The 18225-nt window shown below is 31.7% G+C and overlaps 2 protein-coding genes across 2 annotated transcripts; both read right to left on the minus strand.

Annotated features, from left to right (window-relative positions):
- Positions 1 to 85: 85 nt before the first annotated feature.
- On the minus strand, positions 86 to 1551 carry LOC149512146 (uncharacterized). The gene has a single exon (XM_089752944.1). It carries the CDS (start codon positions 1072 to 1074, stop codon positions 598 to 600), a length of 477 nt encoding a protein of 158 aa, XP_089609070.1. The 5' UTR covers positions 1075 to 1551; the 3' UTR covers positions 86 to 597.
- A 6877-nt stretch (positions 1552 to 8428) lies between these two features.
- Positions 8429 to 8959, minus strand: LOC149512147 (uncharacterized). The gene has a single exon (XM_089752198.1). The coding sequence runs from the start codon at positions 8957 to 8959 to the stop codon at positions 8429 to 8431; it is 531 nt and encodes a 176-aa protein (XP_089608324.1).
- Between the last annotated feature and the right edge of the window lie 9266 nt (positions 8960 to 18225).

Consider the following 18225-nt stretch of genomic DNA (forward strand, 5'->3'; position numbering starts at 1 on the left):
GGCTGAGTTCATCATCAATGAACAGTTTCAAGTCCTAATCCAGAACAGTTGACTTGAGACTGCAGAATTAAAAAAAAAGTATTTATTCTTAAATTTTCAATACTTTGTAGCTAAACGGAAAAACCAATATTGAAGGTCATACTTTTTTCAAGAAAAATAGCATAATTTGTTCAGTTAGAGATTAATTTCATAAAGCTTCAGATTCGACTCCTTCATTGTATTTGGAATCAATATAACCTCCCTCAACACAATGATATATGCATCAGCAGACAGCAACAGATTTGCAGGCTGTCAATTGCATCATATCCTATGAGATTGAAATATTGCTTCTTGATTCAATCAACAATTGTAATACTTTAACATGGGGGAAAAAGCAAATGCGACAAACCAATCAAAATGTGTTTAAGTACTCCAACAGAACAGATATTAACATCTAGTTGAATGCATGTGTGTTTAAGTCCCGCTGATCTATTGTGCCATTGCCAAGGCCATTTTCAACTAGCCTCCACCCGGACCACCCCAATCAAAGCTTATATCAACCCTATATAAAAACAATGGTGTCCATGATAACTGGCTTCTTGTCCTCGTCAAACTGAATTAGCACCAGCCTTGAGGCCACCTATTTTTCGGATCCCATCTCGGGAACCATCTCTTTCTATTTGAATTTTTACCTAAGGTAGTTGTCTCTTTCCGTGGAAACATTAACTTTGATAGGAATCCTCTGCTTCTGCGGCTTGGTCTGGGGGCTTGTTCATTTTTGGCTGCATGAGTTTGATCAGAAATGTAGTTGAAATGATCATCATTTGTGGGAAAGATCTCATCACGAATACGAACTGAATTTAGCCTTGTGTACCTTTGTTCAAGTGACTCCTTTGGTATGTCTCTTGCTAACAATGGAGAAGCACCACCCCAGTTGTTGGTTCCCAAAGAAGGGTGTTGGGGAGTTCTAAATTCCAAAATTTCCCTTTGCCTCATTCCTGATCTTTTTCCTCTTAAAAGTCTGTACATCTTCCAGCCTTTTGTACCAGTATCTTCGATATCTTCTATGTATGGGAGAAAATTTTGAGAACACATTGGATTCTCTCCAATATTTAACAATGATACTATTTATTATCGTCTTAGACTGATAGGGCTAAAATCACTATACTACCCTTTTAAGCACATGTTAGTCAACTTTTATTCTCTTCAACATTAGGATTATTACTAATTTTCAAAGCACTCCTTAAACTTGTGTATGTGCAAGATCCATGCATGATTATGGATTTCGCCCGCATATAGAAAATCCTTGATGATATTTATTAATTGGTGATCATTGGAAGGAGCGCTGGTGCCCTTGCATAGCTAGGAAAATTAAAGCAGTAGCTGTGTATTGGCACCAAAGTTTGGCCGCAGCAGCATTTAGCTAACGGGATGTACAGTCTGCAATGGAAAGTTGACATTTGATGGCTAACATTTTACTTAAATAAACCATTGCACTAATTAATGTCTTAAATCTTCAGTAAGACATTAACAGATTAAAAAGCTTTTATTTTATTTCGGTTTTTTGGTAGATAAAACACATGAAGTATCGATGGAGACAAAAGGAAGGAGATTCTTTCAAGAACTGGAGCATGTAGACATCCAACCAATCTGAAGAAACAAAGTTATGGCCTAGTTGATTGGTCCTTAATTAATGGATTCTATAATCTGAAAGCTTCTGTTTGTCTCATAAACCATGCATATTTTGTTTTATTAAATAGTTTAAAATATTTTTATAATTACAAAAAAAAAAAAAAAATGGTCCTCTTTCTAAAACAGTTGCTAGTTCAGCATGGAAATTTTTACTTTAACAAGAGAACTTACATTGAGGTAGGCTATATATGAATGCCACACTCTTTTTGATTACCTGAAAGGCAAACACTTGGGATGGCGAATGCATCCAAGAGGCTAGAGAGAGCTTTCCTTTGGCCCTTGGTCTGAACCCGGAGGAAACCGACATGGAGATGAGTGATGACTACAAGAGAGGTTTGTGAAGAACATAAGCCTGTAATGAATTGGCAGAAGTCTTAAGTGCTTATCATATGATTACTGCAATGCTAATTCTTCATTTTGATGCATAAAACATGTGAACAACAGGATTATAGGGTTTAGGTTATATTACCCATTTTTCTATCACAAGCTGAATCTGATGCATAATTGCGTAATTTTTTAATGCAGATCTCCCCGTCTGTCTTTAATAAAAAAAAAAAAAAAAAGAGAAACAATTATTCATCTATCGAAAATAAGTATTTTAAATTGCTCTCAGTCCCATTTTTCCGGAGCAGAAAAGGATGCAACAAGAAGAATATAATTTTCAAGTTTCCATTAATTACTTAAGTGGTGCTCCAACTTGGAATTATTCATTTCTTTTTCTTTAAATATCTGAAGAGAATATGTAATCGGAACCCACAAAAGCAATTCCTTAAGAAAACCACATTCCATATTATTTATCAGTCTGAAAAAAGAAAAAGAGTTGCATATGCTCTATCTATATATCTCACAATTGTTTAATTTGCATGAATCATCTAAACTACCCCTAGATTTTACAAATTTTTGTATTATTACAAAGTTCAGTATAATTTTTGCATTTTTACTTTTGTTTGGTATAATTTTGGTTATCAAATTCAAGGAGAAGTCATGTTCTGTCACGGTTGTGATCGGTTTTCCTCTGTACTGTACGAATCGGAAGAAAATAAAAAAAAACAAAAAAAAAAAACTTTCCACTTTGGCCACAGCCCTTTTCTAAAATTAATTAGCGGCGTTTGTTTCGAGAATTTTAGATTTTAAAATAGAAAATGGTTTTGAAAAAAAAATGATAAATGAAGAAAATGAATGATTTCATAAATTTGTTTAACAATGTAAGATTTTTATATTTGATTAAAAAATATATAATTATTTAATAAAATCTTTTATTATATTATTTTTAATTATATTTATATAACAAGTGATCCTCACAAAAATATAAAAATAATATATAATATATAGTCATATTTAAATTACATAGAATTTATTTAATATGTTAATTAATTTATTTATTTATTTATTTGGGATGTAAATGATTTATCTAATATTTTCATAAAATTAATAAAAAATAAAAATTACTAAAATTATTTATATAAATATATCAAATAATACTTTTATAAATAAATATTTTCAAAATATTTATATGTTTATTTTGTTTAATTGCATGGAACCTAATATATTTTCAACAAATATTATGATTTTAATCTTAAAAGCATTATTTTTATTAAAACTTATAACTCTGAAAAAAAAAATTTTTTTGGTAATATAATATCTATTGTCATAACGTCTAAATTCGTGAACCTATCGTCAGATATTGATTTAAAAGTCACCACCAATTTTTTTTATTTATGTGCGATTGATCATCTGACTAAATCTGTCCCTTTTTAAAGAGAAATCTTAAGTTTGACTTAGGTATTTTTACAAGGTAGATTCAATGTTTCCGAAACTAAAACCAGGTCCGAGAGTACAGTTATGTGTGAGGAAGGTTATAGTACCCCCACAACGTCCATTGAAAGATGGTACTAGCTTGATTTCGTGTTATCCATTAGCCTTAAAAATTTTATTAAATAATTAATTATTAGAAATTATTCTTAATTGATTCCGATACTTTTGGCAGAAAATTAAAAAAATTTTCTCACTTCAAGAGTATACAAAAAAATTACTGTTTTTCTCATAGAGGCTCCATCGTTGGATTATTTGACATTTTAAAAAAAAGAAAAGGAAAAAAAAGGAATAATGCTTCAAGTTTTTGATAAAAGTCTCTTTTTATTTTGTTGTTTTATATAAAAAAAACGTATGCTTTTATACAAGAAAAATTGATACTTTCAATTTTTCTTTAAAGCATTTTGACATTCCTATTTATTAGGAAAATTGATACTTTCAATTTTTCATTAAAAATATTTTTCTTGAAAATTTCATTCCCAAGAAAAATTGATATTTTCAACTTTTTCTTAAAATGTTTTTTTCAAAAATTTTATTTTCGAGGAAAATTGATACTTTCAACTTTTCCTTAAAATTTTTTTTTTTAATCTTTCAACTTTTTCTTAAAAGTGCTTTTTGAAAAATTTTATTTTCAAAGGAAATTGATACTTTTAACTTTCTCTCGAAAAATATATATATTTGAAAATTTTATTATTATTTTTTTGAAATTTTTATTTTCAAGGAAAATTGATATTTTCAACTTTTCCTCAAAAATACTTTTTGAAAAATTTTATTTTCAAGAGAATTGATATTTTTAACTTTTTTTCAAAAACATATATTTAATTTTTATGCTCAAAGAAAATTGATACATTTAACTTTCTTTTAAAAATATATTTTTTTAAAATTTTATTTTAAAGAGATCATTGAAAATTAAAGAATGTTTAATTAAATAAATAAATTATTTCAATTTAATCAATAAATAAATAAAATTAAATAATAAAATTAAAAGAATAAACAAACCTTTGGGGCGGCTCAGCTCAACTGAACGGCTCAACAGGGACGTGGCTCTAGAGACGAATGCGACTAGAAAGTCTTGGAAGTAACTCGGCTTGATGGCTTAACAGCGATTGAATAACATGGGTTAACGGGTCAGCATGCTGTGGGTTGGATTGGATTTTGATAAAACAAGCGAATCCTGCCTACGATGTCGTTTAGCTTGTGTATAAAAGGCAAAAATTTCTCATTTCCTCAAATGCTTCCCCACGCTCTCTCTCTTTCTCTTTTCTTTCTTTTCTTTGTGTCTTTCTCTAAGATGCAGAGAACTCCAGGGAAACTTGTCAGTTTTTGGATTTTTATCATCAAAAATTAGGTTTTTGGCTGAAATATCGTTGGAAAACTTGAATTATCGTCGAAAAATTCAATTTGATTCTAGAATTTCCAAAACTTTTCAGAAAAATGACAAAAAAACTCCAAAAAACTAATCTTCCAAACAAAACAATAAAAACACCAGAAACTACTTCAGAAAGCTAATCCTCCTCAAAAAAATTTTATTGCCTTTGATTCCTTCCACTTTTTTCTATTTTTTTTTCTATCTCCCTGTTCTTGTGATTGCTGGGGCTTATATAGGGCTAGGTACCGGGTTAGACGAGGGTTTTGAAAATCAAATTCCCTCTCATCCAATCTGTTTATCCCAATTCAAAAGCCAAATCCTTGATCTTGTTTTTAAAATTTAAAGTTTTAATCCTAGCATTTTACTAGGATTAAATTATGCTTTTATTTATTTATTTATTTATTTATTTTCTTATTAGCTTATCCGTAAAATAACTTGAAAAAAATAATAAAATAAAATAAGATAAATAAAAATAAAAAATAAAAATGGGTGTCTACAGTTGCTCCTCTTTGCATATTTTCTGTGAAATAGAAATTATACAAAGACGTAGAAACCAATCAGGACCCAATACAAAAAAAAACAAGCCGAGCTAATGTGATATGAAGACAAGACCATTCAAATTAAACCAGAACTTGAGATGAACGACTTGGACTAAGTAAAAAAGGACTAAACACAAACCTGTATCGAATCGAAGTCTGAAATAAATAACTTGGACTAAGCTAAAGAAGGTTCTGGCATAAGCGAAAATCCAAAAACAAAATGACTTGATCTGAGTCGAAGTCTGGCATAAGTCAAAATTAAATAAAATGACCTTGGACTAAGCCAGAGAAGGTTCTGGCATAGGTCGAAATTCAAAAATAGAATGACTTAGATTGAACTGAAGTTTGAAATGAATGATTTGGACTGAGCCGAAGAAAGATTTGGCATAGGTCAAAATTTAAAAATAGAATGACCTGAATTGAACCGAAATCTGAAATGAATGACTTGGATTGAGCCGAAGAAGGATTTGACATAGGTCGAAATCTTAAAATAGGATGACTTGGATTGAATCGAAGTCTGAAATGAATGACTTGGACTAAATCGAAGAAAAATCTAGCATATGCCGAAATAAGATGACCTAGATTGAATCGAAGTCTAAAATGAATGACTTGGACTAAGTCGAAGAAAGATTTGGTACATGTCAAAATTCAAAAATAAAATGACTTGGATGAACCGAAGCCTAAAATGTATAATCTAGATCTATTAGTGCAGGTTGTATTCGAAACAACTGTCACTTTATTCTTGACAACTTTAATCATCTGTGGGTTCTGAACACCTTCTTGTAAAAGCAAATAACATGCGTACGTGAAGTGTTATAAAATGCCAATTTTACTGGAATGCCTATATGAAATGTTATGAGACATTAGGCTTATTTAATTATGGTAAAAAGATTCTCAAGCTTTTTGTCATTTCATTTTTGCTTCAGCGATGGATCTTTTAACTTCTAAACATATTTGGTTAAGGAATCAAACTATCATTGTCTTTTAGCTTCGACCAAACCGAGATCACCATTTCACTAAGTTTCCATTGCTTTCATTTCGCTTACCTGTGCCACTCTTGACTTTCCAAAGTAATGAAGAGAATCTTTATTTGTTCATTCATTATCATTTCAATATAATGATAGATGTAAAGCAAATGCACATTTCTTTTGACCTGGGCAAAAGGGTAAAAAAAAAAAAATAAAAGAGATTAATGTTGATGGTAAGAAAGAAATGGATTTTATTGATTGAATGGGACTGAGTTACAAAGATGGGCTAAAATGGGCTATCAAATAATCATGATCAAAGTAACTTGGAGTTCTCTTCCCAAAACCATCCACCTAGAATTCTTGATCTTGTCGAGTTCATCAAACCACACTTGTCTTTTTTGTCATGAAAGTAATATCTTGAACCTTTATGTTATCTTTTCGGGCCTTCAACTTAGATATCCTTAAATTGCTTTTTGTGGGATTTTTAATTTGAGCCTTCCTTTTTTGAAACTCAAACCGTCCTTTATGGGTTTTCAATTTAAGCTCTTTTTTTTTTTTGTAATTGTTGTTTTTTTTTTTTTTGAACTCAAACCGCCCTTTATGGGTTTTCAATTTGAGCCATTTTTTTTTTTTTTGAACTCAAATCGCTCTTTAGGGGTTTTCAATTTGAGCTCTTTTTTTTTTTTTTTTTAAGAAAAGTACTTCATAACATATGAATTTATTGGATTGGACAAATCTTCTCTATCTATTTCTGTCAGGATTAAAGCTCCTCTTGAGAATGCTTTTTTAACAATATTCGTACATTCCTAATTTAGAGTCTATTTTTCTCTATTGTCATGTTGACTTGGGAGAATCCTTTTCAAAACCAACTCCCTTTCATGAAAACATCGAGGTTGAATTTTTTGATCATACGCCTGTATCATTCTCTTTTGGTATAATTGTCCATGACATAGCACTGTCAATTTTTTCTCTTCAATAAAATTAAATTGCTCGTAATGCTCTCGGATCCATTCGGCTTCTTTCAAATCAACTTTTTTTAAGATTCTCAAAGAGGGAATTCTTACTCTACAGGTAGCACTGTTTTCATCCCATAGATAAAAGAAAATGGGGTTACCCCAGTAGAAGTACGTATTGATGTTCGATAAGCATGTAAAGCAAAAAGCTATTTCTCATGCCAATTTTTATAGGTCTCAGTCATTTTTTCAAGAATCTTTTTAATATTCATGTTTACTGCTTCTACTGCTTCATTCATTTTCAGACAATAAGGTACCGAGTTATTATGCTTGATATTAAACTGGGCACATATCTTTTTCATCATCTTGCTATTAAGGTTCTTGGCATTATCTGAGATAATTCTTTTCAGGAGCCCATATTTACATATTATCTCTCTCTTAATGAACTTACATACCACCAATCAGGTCACACTAGCACACGATGTCACTTCAACCCATTTTTTGAAATAGTCAATCATTACAAAAATGAATTTATATCCATTTGAAGCCTTCGGTGCAATGGGTCTGATAACATCTATGCCCCACATTGAAAATGGTCATGGAGGTGCTATGACATATAGAGCATTTAGAAGGGCATGTATTTTATCTACGTAGATTTGACACTTGTGATATTTTTTAGCATAATCTATACAGTCACTTTTCATGGTCGACTAGTAATACCCTGCCCTTATAATTTGTCTTGCCATCATGTGGCCACTTGCATAAGCTCCACAGCTCCCATCATGAACTTTTTCCATGATCTTTTTGTGCCTCTGTTACATTCACACATTTCAAGAAAACTAGATCTTGATTCTTCTTATACAAGATATTTTCATCAAGAAAGAAACCTATGGCTAATCTCCTAATAATCTACTTATCATTTTTAGTAGCATGTTCTAGGTATTGTTGATTCTTCAGATACTGTAAAATATAACGATACCAAGGTTTTCGATCAACCTTATATTCGATATTTGAACAATATGATAAAAATTCTCTCACATCATGCTTTATGGGCTAAATTTCAATATCTATCTTCATTTTGATCATAGCTGCCAATGTGGCTAGGGCATCAGTAATTTAATTATCTTCTCTAGGTAGATGTTCAAATTGAATCTTCTCAAATTGTTTAACCAAGACAGTGACATACTTGTGATATTTTATTAGTTTTGCATCACTTGTCTCCCATTCTCCTCTTAATTGGTAAATGACCAAGGCTGAGTCTATATAGACTTTTGATACTTTGATTTTTCTTTTAATTGCAACTTGTAAGCTCATAACACAAGCTTCATATTCAGCTACATTATTAGTACAATTAAAGTTCAGCCTTGTTGTGATAAGGATATAATTCCCTTCTGAAGATATCAAGATTGCCTCAATTCTATGTCTTAAAATGTTTATAGCTCCATCAAAGTACATCTTCCAAGACTGATTAGTAGACTCTTTCTCATCAACTTGGAAAATGACCATCAGGTCTTCATCCAAAAACTCAAGCTTTATTGGCTCATAATCATTAGCTACCCATTCTGTAAAAAATTTAGCTATGACATTTCCTTTAATTACTTTTGAGTTACGTAGATGATGTTGTATTCGGAACGTATTACTTGTCATCGAGCAATTCTTCCAAATAGTGAAGATTTTTTGAAAACATATTTGAAAGGATCTAGTTTTACTATGAGACATGTGGTATGGTATAGCATATATTGCCTAAGCCTATGAGTCATCCAAGCTAAGATGCGACACATCTTTTCCAATGAGAAATACTTTGACTTATAAGCAGTAAATTTTTTACTTAAATAGTAGATGGCTCGCTCTTTCCTACTTGTTTCATCATGTTGTCCCAATACGCATCCCATTGAGCCTTTGTTCACAGTCAAATATAAAATAAATGATTTTTCTGGAATAGGTGGTACTAGTACATGTGGATTTGACAGATACTCTTTGATTTTATTGAAAGCTTTTTTACATTCATCATCTCATTTTTTGGAGCTATGTTTACGAAAGAGTTTAAAAATAGGATCACATTTAAGAGTGAGCTGAGAAATGAATCAAGATATATAATTTAATCTCCCCAAAAAACCTCGTACCTCTTTTGGTGTGCATGGAGGTGACAAGTCTTGGATGGCCCATATCTTATAATGATCTACCTCAATTCCTTTTTTATTGACTATAAAACCCAACAGTTTTTTTGACTTAGCCCCGAATGTGCATTTTGATGGGTTCAATTTCAGCTAAAATTTTTTTAACCTCTCAAATAATTTTTTGAAGTTAGCAATATGGTCTTCTCATTCTCTAGATTTTATGATCATGTCATCCACGTACATTTCTATTTCTTTATGCATCATGTCGTAGAAGAGAGTTACCATGGCTCTTTGGCAAGTGGCCCCAGCATTTTCAACCCAAAAGGCATTACTTTGTAACAAAAAGTTCCTCACATAGTGATGAATATAGTTTTCTTCATGTCATCCTTAAGCATCTTAATTTGATTATACCCTAAAAATCCATCAATAAAAGAAAATATAGAATGTTTGGTTGTATTATCTACTAGGGTATCAATGTAAGGTAAAGGAAAGTTATCTTTTGGGCTTGCCCTATTCAAATCCTAATAGTTGACACATATCCAGACTTTTTCATCTTTCTTCAATACTAGGACTATGTTCGCTGCCCGATCTGGATACTTAGCCATTTCTAAGAAACCTGTATCAAACTGTTTTTTCATTTTTTTTTAATCTTCAATAATATTTCAAGCTTCATTTGTCTCAATTTCTACTACACCGGTTTACACTTTGGCTTTAAAGGTAGCTTATGATCCACTATTTTAGTACTAAGTCCAAGCATGTCTTGGTAGGATTATGTAAAGACGTCCATATATTCACAAAGTAATTCTTTTAATCTTTACCTATCATTTAGGGGTAATGATGTGCCCATTTTAACTTCTTTTTTATTATTATCATCTCTCAAATTTATTAATTCAGTACTTTCCTGGTGAGGCTCAATTGGTTTCTTCTTTTGTTCTACCAATTTCATTAGGTCATGAGGTAAAGTGTCATCATCTGAGTTCTCTTCATGATCAAGTTCACCAGTGTAGATTGTATTTTTAAAATCAAACCCTATGTTACTATTATGATTATCTTTATATTTATTATTTGGGTACCTGAGAGTAAGTAAGAAATGAGAAATATCGACTAGATGTATGAAATGAAAATTAAAGAATAGACAGAAGAAATACAAATGCATCACATCGATATTTTATTGAAATGAGTGAATGGCCCATACAAAAGAAAATAATCCTAGTACTTTTGGGTAAAAGTATATTCGCTACATTATTTTTTGAAAGACTTAAGAACAATAGGTAGCTCAATGATCTCTCAATTCTTCAATTTTGAACTTTGTGAGGTTGGATACACCGATAACTTTTTATCTTAACTTTTAATTACCTCATCTTTCACTATTTGAATGGTAAGTTTAGAAAAGGGTTCTTCCAACCCTATATCTTGGCTATCATCTCTAGGATAAATACATCATTCTGATCGAAAGGTATCATAAAGATAGGAAATAATCATCTTTTTTGACTCTAGCTTCTGTTCTTTAAATTTGGCCATCCTCTTCTCTTTTCTAATTTCATTCAGCCTCTCTTTATCCACCTTAGTTGGTTTATATCCTATGCCAAATCTCTCATGGTTGTTAATCACAGCTAGTAATTTTTGAATCCCCTATTGTTTCTTTCTTAGTCTTTTTTTAGGATGTCATCCTTTTCCAATCGTCTGCTTAACAACCATCTTGGTAGTGGTTGACAATTATGGTGTATACAGCCTAGATCCTTCACCGACATAAGTTGTATCAACTAGTTCAAAAGATCTATAAGAACACTCTACAACCTTATTTGCAGCTTCCACATATGGGGTATTTATTGGTTGGGTCACTAGTAGATCTTTTTCTTTTGATACACTCACTAGTTTTTCCTTGATAATGAACTTTATCTTTTGATACAACGAGGATAAAATGGCGTCTGTAATATGGATTCATGGCCTCTCTAACGAACAACTATACGATAGTGAAATATCCATCACTTGAAATTTGATGTTGAAATTACATGGCCCGATCTGTAGTTGTAGTTCAATGTCACCTACCATTTCTCGTCTAGTTCTATCAAAAGCTCTGATGACTATATGGCTAGCTCTCATGTACGATATGTCAATGGGCAACCTAGTCAGGGTGGACATAGGCATCGTAGAGCTATTGTCAATAAGAACTTTCGTCATATGTGGCTTTTACATCTAACTGTAATATGCAGAGCTTTAGTACTCTCTCTCTTCTAAAAAAATCTCATTATCATTAAAAGTTATATAGTTTGAGGCCACCAGATTCCCTATAAGGTTGTCTACGTATTCCATAGATACATTATGAGATATATATGCTTGATTTAAAACCTTCAATAAGCCATTACGGTGAGGTTCTAAATTCAACAACAATGATAAAAGTGAGATCTTAGTTTGTATTTTGTTTAGTTATTTTACCATACTATACTCGTTATGTTTGATTAACCTCAAGAACTCATAAGCCTCATTTTTAAAAGTACGCTTTTGGTACTCTTGACTTGGTACTACCATAAGATCATTCTTATTTTTTTATTTCTCTCTAACTTTTATTTTTTTTCTTTTTAGCATTCTCTAACGTTTCTGGAGAGTAACACCTTTCACTTCTAGTCATGTCACCCACCCTAGTTATATTTGTCGTATCAGAATTGCTTGACATATCTCTTTCATTAGATCTTGTCGCCATAACATCATAGTTGTATTTTTATGGTACCGTCTTATTAGTCTGGTATAAAAAAAGACTGGGAATTTTAAAAGTTAATATCGACTTAGAGGTGGGTTGATTCTCTACTGGCTTTGATTTCTTGTAATATATTGTCACTGGTTTCAGGGTAGGCTTTAAAGCCTACTCAGTGGTGGATATCTCTATATTTCTTGAGCTTCTTTCATCTTCGTAAAACTCAATTTTGAATGAATCCATTAATTGTTACAGAATTTGGTAAAACTGATCATAATTTTCAATCGAATGCCCTACAGTCCCCTTATGGTATTTACACTTTTGGATCAAATTGTACTCTCCACAGTAAGTATATGGGTCTACTGGATACAATATCTTTACTCCCAACAAGGCATCGAACACCTTATATAAAGGGTCTCTAATCTCATCTACCCTTTTTTTGATCCTGCCGGTTTGATCCTTATGTATGACATTAATTGTTGCCCCAGTATGGGTTGGCAAAGGATTACCATTGACATTAGGTGCCCTTTTTTCTTCAAAGCTTATCAAACCCTTTTTTATCAAGTTTTGCACCTTATGCTTCAAAGAGATGCAGTTTTTTATGAAATGGCCTACAACCTCATAGTGATAATCACAATAAGCATTTGGGTTATACCATTTGGGAAAAGATGATTTCACAAGATTTATAGGGACATGAGCTATTAAATTTTTCTCTACGAGCTGTAGGAGTGGGTCTACATAAGGCATAGGAATTGGGTTAAATGTAACCTTCTCTTGGTTGTTTTGCATCCCTCTTGAATTATTTGGTTGGGTATTCTGTTTAGGCGTAAATCTTACTTAAGGTATGGTGAATGAATTGTATATATATATATATTTATATATATATATATGAGTGGTTGTGGTTGAAGGGTTGGTCGGTAGACTTACTGATATGATGGTTGATATGGATAATAGGTGGTGGCTGGTTGGGCTGGATACATATGCGGGTTATAAAAAAGAATATAACCTCTAAACTGTTGGCTCTTATGACTCACAACATGAGTCTCTTTTTTTTTTCTTAAATGGGCCACTCTTCTTTGCACTGGTTGTCTCTCTTTAATCTAATTTGTCATTCTTAATGGTATTTTTAATCATCTCACCTGATATAACCATGTCGGTAAAATTTTTTGTAGCATTCTTATTAATATTTCATAATAGGGAAACTTAAGAGAACTAACAAAAGCACCATTACCTCTTTTAATGTGAGAAGTGGTTGGATTTGAGAAATAACATCTCTTCATCTTTGAGCATATTGCTTGAAACTTTTTGTGGTTTTTTTCTTCATACTTTGTAAGGGGAGCCGATCAGGTGTTAAGTTCATAATGTGTCTATATTGGGTTACAAATGCTTTTGCCAAGTCATTCTAAAATCGAATACGGGCTCGATCCAATTGCACGTACTACCTTGCCATGAAGCCTGTAAGGCTATCTTGAAAGACACACATAAATAATTTTTCGTTATGAGCATGGGCGACCATTTTATGGTAATACATGGCAACCTGGGTTAACAGACATTTAGTCCCATCAAACTTTTTAAATTTAGGGACTTTAAACTTCGGTAGGATGAGCACATCTGGGACTAAACATAATTGGGCTGCATTCATAAAGCCAAAATAATCTATACCTTCAATGGCTCAAACTCTTTCCTCTAAAATATTTATTTTTTATTAGGAGCTTGACTCTTTTATTACCTTAAAGGTTTTTACTTTCAACCTCTCTTTCTCTTTAAGGTCATCAAAATCAGGGACTTCAACTGGGTCTGCTATTTTTACCCTAAATATGGGGTTAGTGTAATTACGATATGGTATTTCAGGATATGTGTAAGCATAAACCCCAGAATATGGTATGTGTGGGGCCTGTGTCTCTTGAGAAGATTGACCTTGGTTTGGATCGAACCCATGAGGGTATAAAAGATTCACAATATCTTATCTCTCATTTGGATTAGGGGTTTCTTCTATTGTTTTACCCTTATCCAGTTTTTTTAACATTTTCATCAACTTCATCAACTCTTCCTTTATCTCCTCTTAAGCCTTTTTTATCTTATCTATATAGGTATTTTGTTCTTGTTCCATTTGCCTTGCTCGTGAACGAGTATTATATGGGTGACATACAGGTTGGCTTAAATTTATCGACGGTCAAGCTATTCTTAAACCTTTAATACCATATCTTAGAATTAGCAAGTTTATATGACTATTTCATGAAAACTTAAGATGATGAGAATGCAATGAATGAAAATGCATGTATGCAAAGAATATTTACCTTAAGACAGTGTTCAATTAAAAATTTCATTTATTCCAAAGAACTTTGTTTACATAAAAGTTATTATCTTAGAGTTATAACCATAGAATTGTTTGATCTGCTCATATCGGTCTCTTACTTCCTCAATGAAATTTGGTAAACGCTATCCATGTTTTCCTACTAGGGCTACCATTTGCTTTAATACTACTGCCTCTTCAATCATTTTTCTTGCCTTACATACACCTTTGTAAATTTGGGTTGTTAAGTGCTCAATATACCTTTGTCTCTTCAAGTTTTCTCTTTTACCACACCATAGTTGGTATGATAATTCTCTATGTTCTCTGGCTAATACAGCGATGTACTCTTCTTGTTCATTCAACTTTTGTCGTAACCTGCTTATGTAACTGTTCAGCATATTATTTTTTGTTTGCACTTGGGTACTTTCTTTCTCTAATTCAGCATATTTTTACTTCAATCGCTCATTCTCATTAGTCAGCTCAACGATAGTTATCTCCTTGGCTTTGACCTTTACATATAACCTTTTATGTTTTTGGTGTAGCTCTGTTAGGTCTTTAACAGCTATATCACTCTCCCTAGCAATCTTGTAAACTTTGACCTCATGTTTTTTAGCTTTATCTTTCCATTGATCATTTTTCTCTTGAAGCTTCTGGATTTCTTGCTTTAGCCTATCTTTTTTAGTCTCGAATACTTTCTTCGTGAGCCCCACTTCTGATGGCATTTTTTCAAGCTTTTCTCTTGTTTGTTGTTGAAAACCTTCATGAGTGAATACCACTTCCTATCTTTGTCTTACTCTCTAGCCCAAGTACCCATATGTGACCTTATCAGTGAATAGTCCAAGACTCATCCTGTGGGGGTTTTTTCATGCTTTAATCATATCGTTATCCTTTGAAATGCTTTTGGCTCATTGTAAGAAAAATCTGACTGGTAAGCTTATGTGTCATAGGAATGAACTGTTTTGCCACAAACTGTCTTCTCACTAAAAGTAGTGCATAACTTGTTGCTCCCAATAGACCCAAAAGTGAGACCACAGTGTTATCTCTATACTGATATAGCATAGGTTCACGATTCATCCATAAGATCAACCATCTCACCTCGGTACTTGTTAGTTTTTGTAAAAAAGCTATCCATTTTTTTTAGACTTTTGTTTTGACCACTCACTTTCACAGAATTCTTTGATTAGAGCTTGATTACGAAAATAAAGCTTTGAGAATGCACTTCTTTTACACTCAAAATGGCTTTTCATCCATAAATACAATAGTTGTATACAGCTCATGAAACATCCTTCATTATGACGACGGTAACTCAAAGATCTAATAGTCTCTGCCAATATCACCGTTGAAGAGTTGCAACCATTGATCATGCTTTCAAAGAAGTCAACTACTGCTATTTCAATATACCCCAAAACCTTTGGAAAGATCACCATTCCATATATAGCCAATGGCAAACGCATCTAATCCCTGCTCTTCGTCGATATGCTATACTAAAAAATTATGAAAAAAATTTCAAGGTAAGTAAACCTATTCTTGTTTCTTCTTTGTATAAGAATCTACAATCTTCTTGTTTATCCCCATTAAATAGGCCAGATTCTTACGAAATCCTGATTTGTGTTTCTTGACATATATCTTGTCAGGGGCCTTAAGGTGTAGACCTAACCGAGTTAAATATTCTTCGATGGTTGGTGCTATATCAACTTTATTAAAGATGAAACACTTGTATGAATGATGCCAAAATTGCACTGTAGCTTTAATTAGTTGATTCTCGACATTTATTATAAGAAGGTGTGCTATATGTCCATGTCTCTGGCAAAACTCCTCTTATCTTGATGGACTTATCTTCTTTCATATATCAACTAAATACTCTAAACTGTTTTGTTTGAGGAGGATAGATGTTTTTTGAGACAAAGTAGAAGCATAGTTGATTAGTAGACAATCCCTTTCCTTTTGTTGGATCTTTTTTAACTAAACTTTTACTTCATTGGGTAACTCACACGGAGCTAATACGGATGAAAAGTAAACTAGTCGTTTTGTGGAATCTATGAAAAACTCATTGTTGAAGAATGTCTTTCAAGTAAATATTCTTTATGTGATTTTATGATATGAGTATGAATCATGCCAACATGAATAAGAAAGGAGGTTAGTACATCGAATAAAGAAAAATAAATAAATAAATAACTATTTAAATTAAAGCATCACACAAAAGAAGAGGAATGAATTATATGTTTTTGGTCAATTCTAAAGGGAATGAGATGGCTCTAGTTATAGGTTAGGCACTTCTAAGGTCCACTATATATGATTCAAGGTTAAAGTCTAAAGGTTTCCAAATTGCTCCTTAAATCATTATCCATCACAAACTAGTAAGGTATCCCAATCCTCAGCCATTATAGGCTGCAAGCAAAAAATGTTCAATTTGAGTAAGAGTATTTTGCTAGCCACTACGGAGGCATTAAAACCTCACGAAAGCATATGTATTTTACTCCCTCCTAGAGGGACAAAGCTCGGGTATAGAGCTCATGTTATGAACATGCATATGAATGATAGAGTTAACAAAGTAAATAAATAGAATGAATGAATAAAAATCTATACAACAAGTTCAATTTTATTAGGCTTTTAGATAACACGAATTTATTTGCTGGTCTGACTCTCGGCTTATCCCCAGCAGAGTCATCAAATTATCATAACATCTAGATCCGTGGACTTATCGTCAAACATTGATTTAGGAGTTACCATAAATCTTTTTATTTAGGTGCGATTGGCCACCTAATTAAATCTGTCCCTTTTTAAAGAGAAATCTTAAGTTTGACTTAGGTATCTTTACAAGGTAGTTCAATGTCTGTGAAACCAAAACTAGGTCCGAAAATGCGGTTGTGTGTGAAGAAGGTTATAGTACCCTCACAACGCCTATCAAAAGATGGTACTAGCTTGATTTCGTGTTATCCATTAGCCTTAAAAACTTTATCAAGTAATTAATTATTAAAAATTATTTTTAATTGACATCAATACTTTTGGTAGAAAATTAAAAAAATCTCTTCACCTCAAGAGTATGCAAGAAAACTACTATTTCTCTCATAGATACTCCGTCGTTGGATTATTTGACATTTAAAAAAAAGAAAAAAAAAAGAATAATGCTTCAAGCTTTTGATAGAAATCTCTTTTTATTTTGTTGTTTTATATAAAAAAAACTCATGCTTTTATACAAGGAAAATTGAAACTTTCAACTTTTTCTCAAAAATATTTTTCTTGAAAACTTTATTTCTAAGAAAAATTGATACATTCAACTTTTCCTTAAAATGTTTTTTTGGAGGTTTTATTTTCAAGAAAAATTGATACTTTCAATTTTTCCTCAAAAAAATATTTTTTGAATTTTTGTTTCAAGGAAAATTGATACTTTCAATTTTTTCTTAAAAATGTTTTTCTTGAAAATTTCATTCCTAATGAAAATTGATATTTTCAACTTTTTCTTAAAATGTTTTTCTGAAAAATTTTATTTTCGAAAAAAATTGATACTTTCAACTTTTTCTTAAAATGTTTTTTTTTTAATCTTTCAACTTTTCCTCAAAAATGCTTTTTGAAAAATTTTATTTTTAAGAGAAATTGATACTTTCAACTTTCCCTCGAAAAATATATATTTTTGAAAATTTTATTGTTATTATTTTTAAAATTTTTATTTTCAAAGAAAATTGATACTTTTAACTTTTTCTCAAAAATATTTTTTGAAAAATTTTATTTTCAAGAAAAATTGATACTTTTAACTTTCCTTTAAAAATATATATATTTAAAATTTTATTTTAAAAGAGATCATTGAAAATTA

The sequence above is a fragment of the Durio zibethinus genome, chromosome 23, assembly GCF_047325235.1.
Source record: "Durio zibethinus cultivar Kanyao isolate XHJ-2024 chromosome 23, ASM4732523v1, whole genome shotgun sequence".
Taxonomy (NCBI): domain Eukaryota; kingdom Viridiplantae; phylum Streptophyta; class Magnoliopsida; order Malvales; family Malvaceae; genus Durio; species Durio zibethinus.

What these genes read in the sequence shown, in the direction of transcription:
- LOC149512146 (XM_089752944.1), bottom strand. Translation starts at nt 1,074, where the DNA reads ATGTGTTCTCAAAATTTTCTCCCATACATAGAAGATATCGAAGATACT.
- LOC149512147 (XM_089752198.1), bottom strand. Translation starts at nt 8,959, where the DNA reads ATGACAAGTAATACGTTCCGAATACAACATCATCTACGTAACTCAAAA.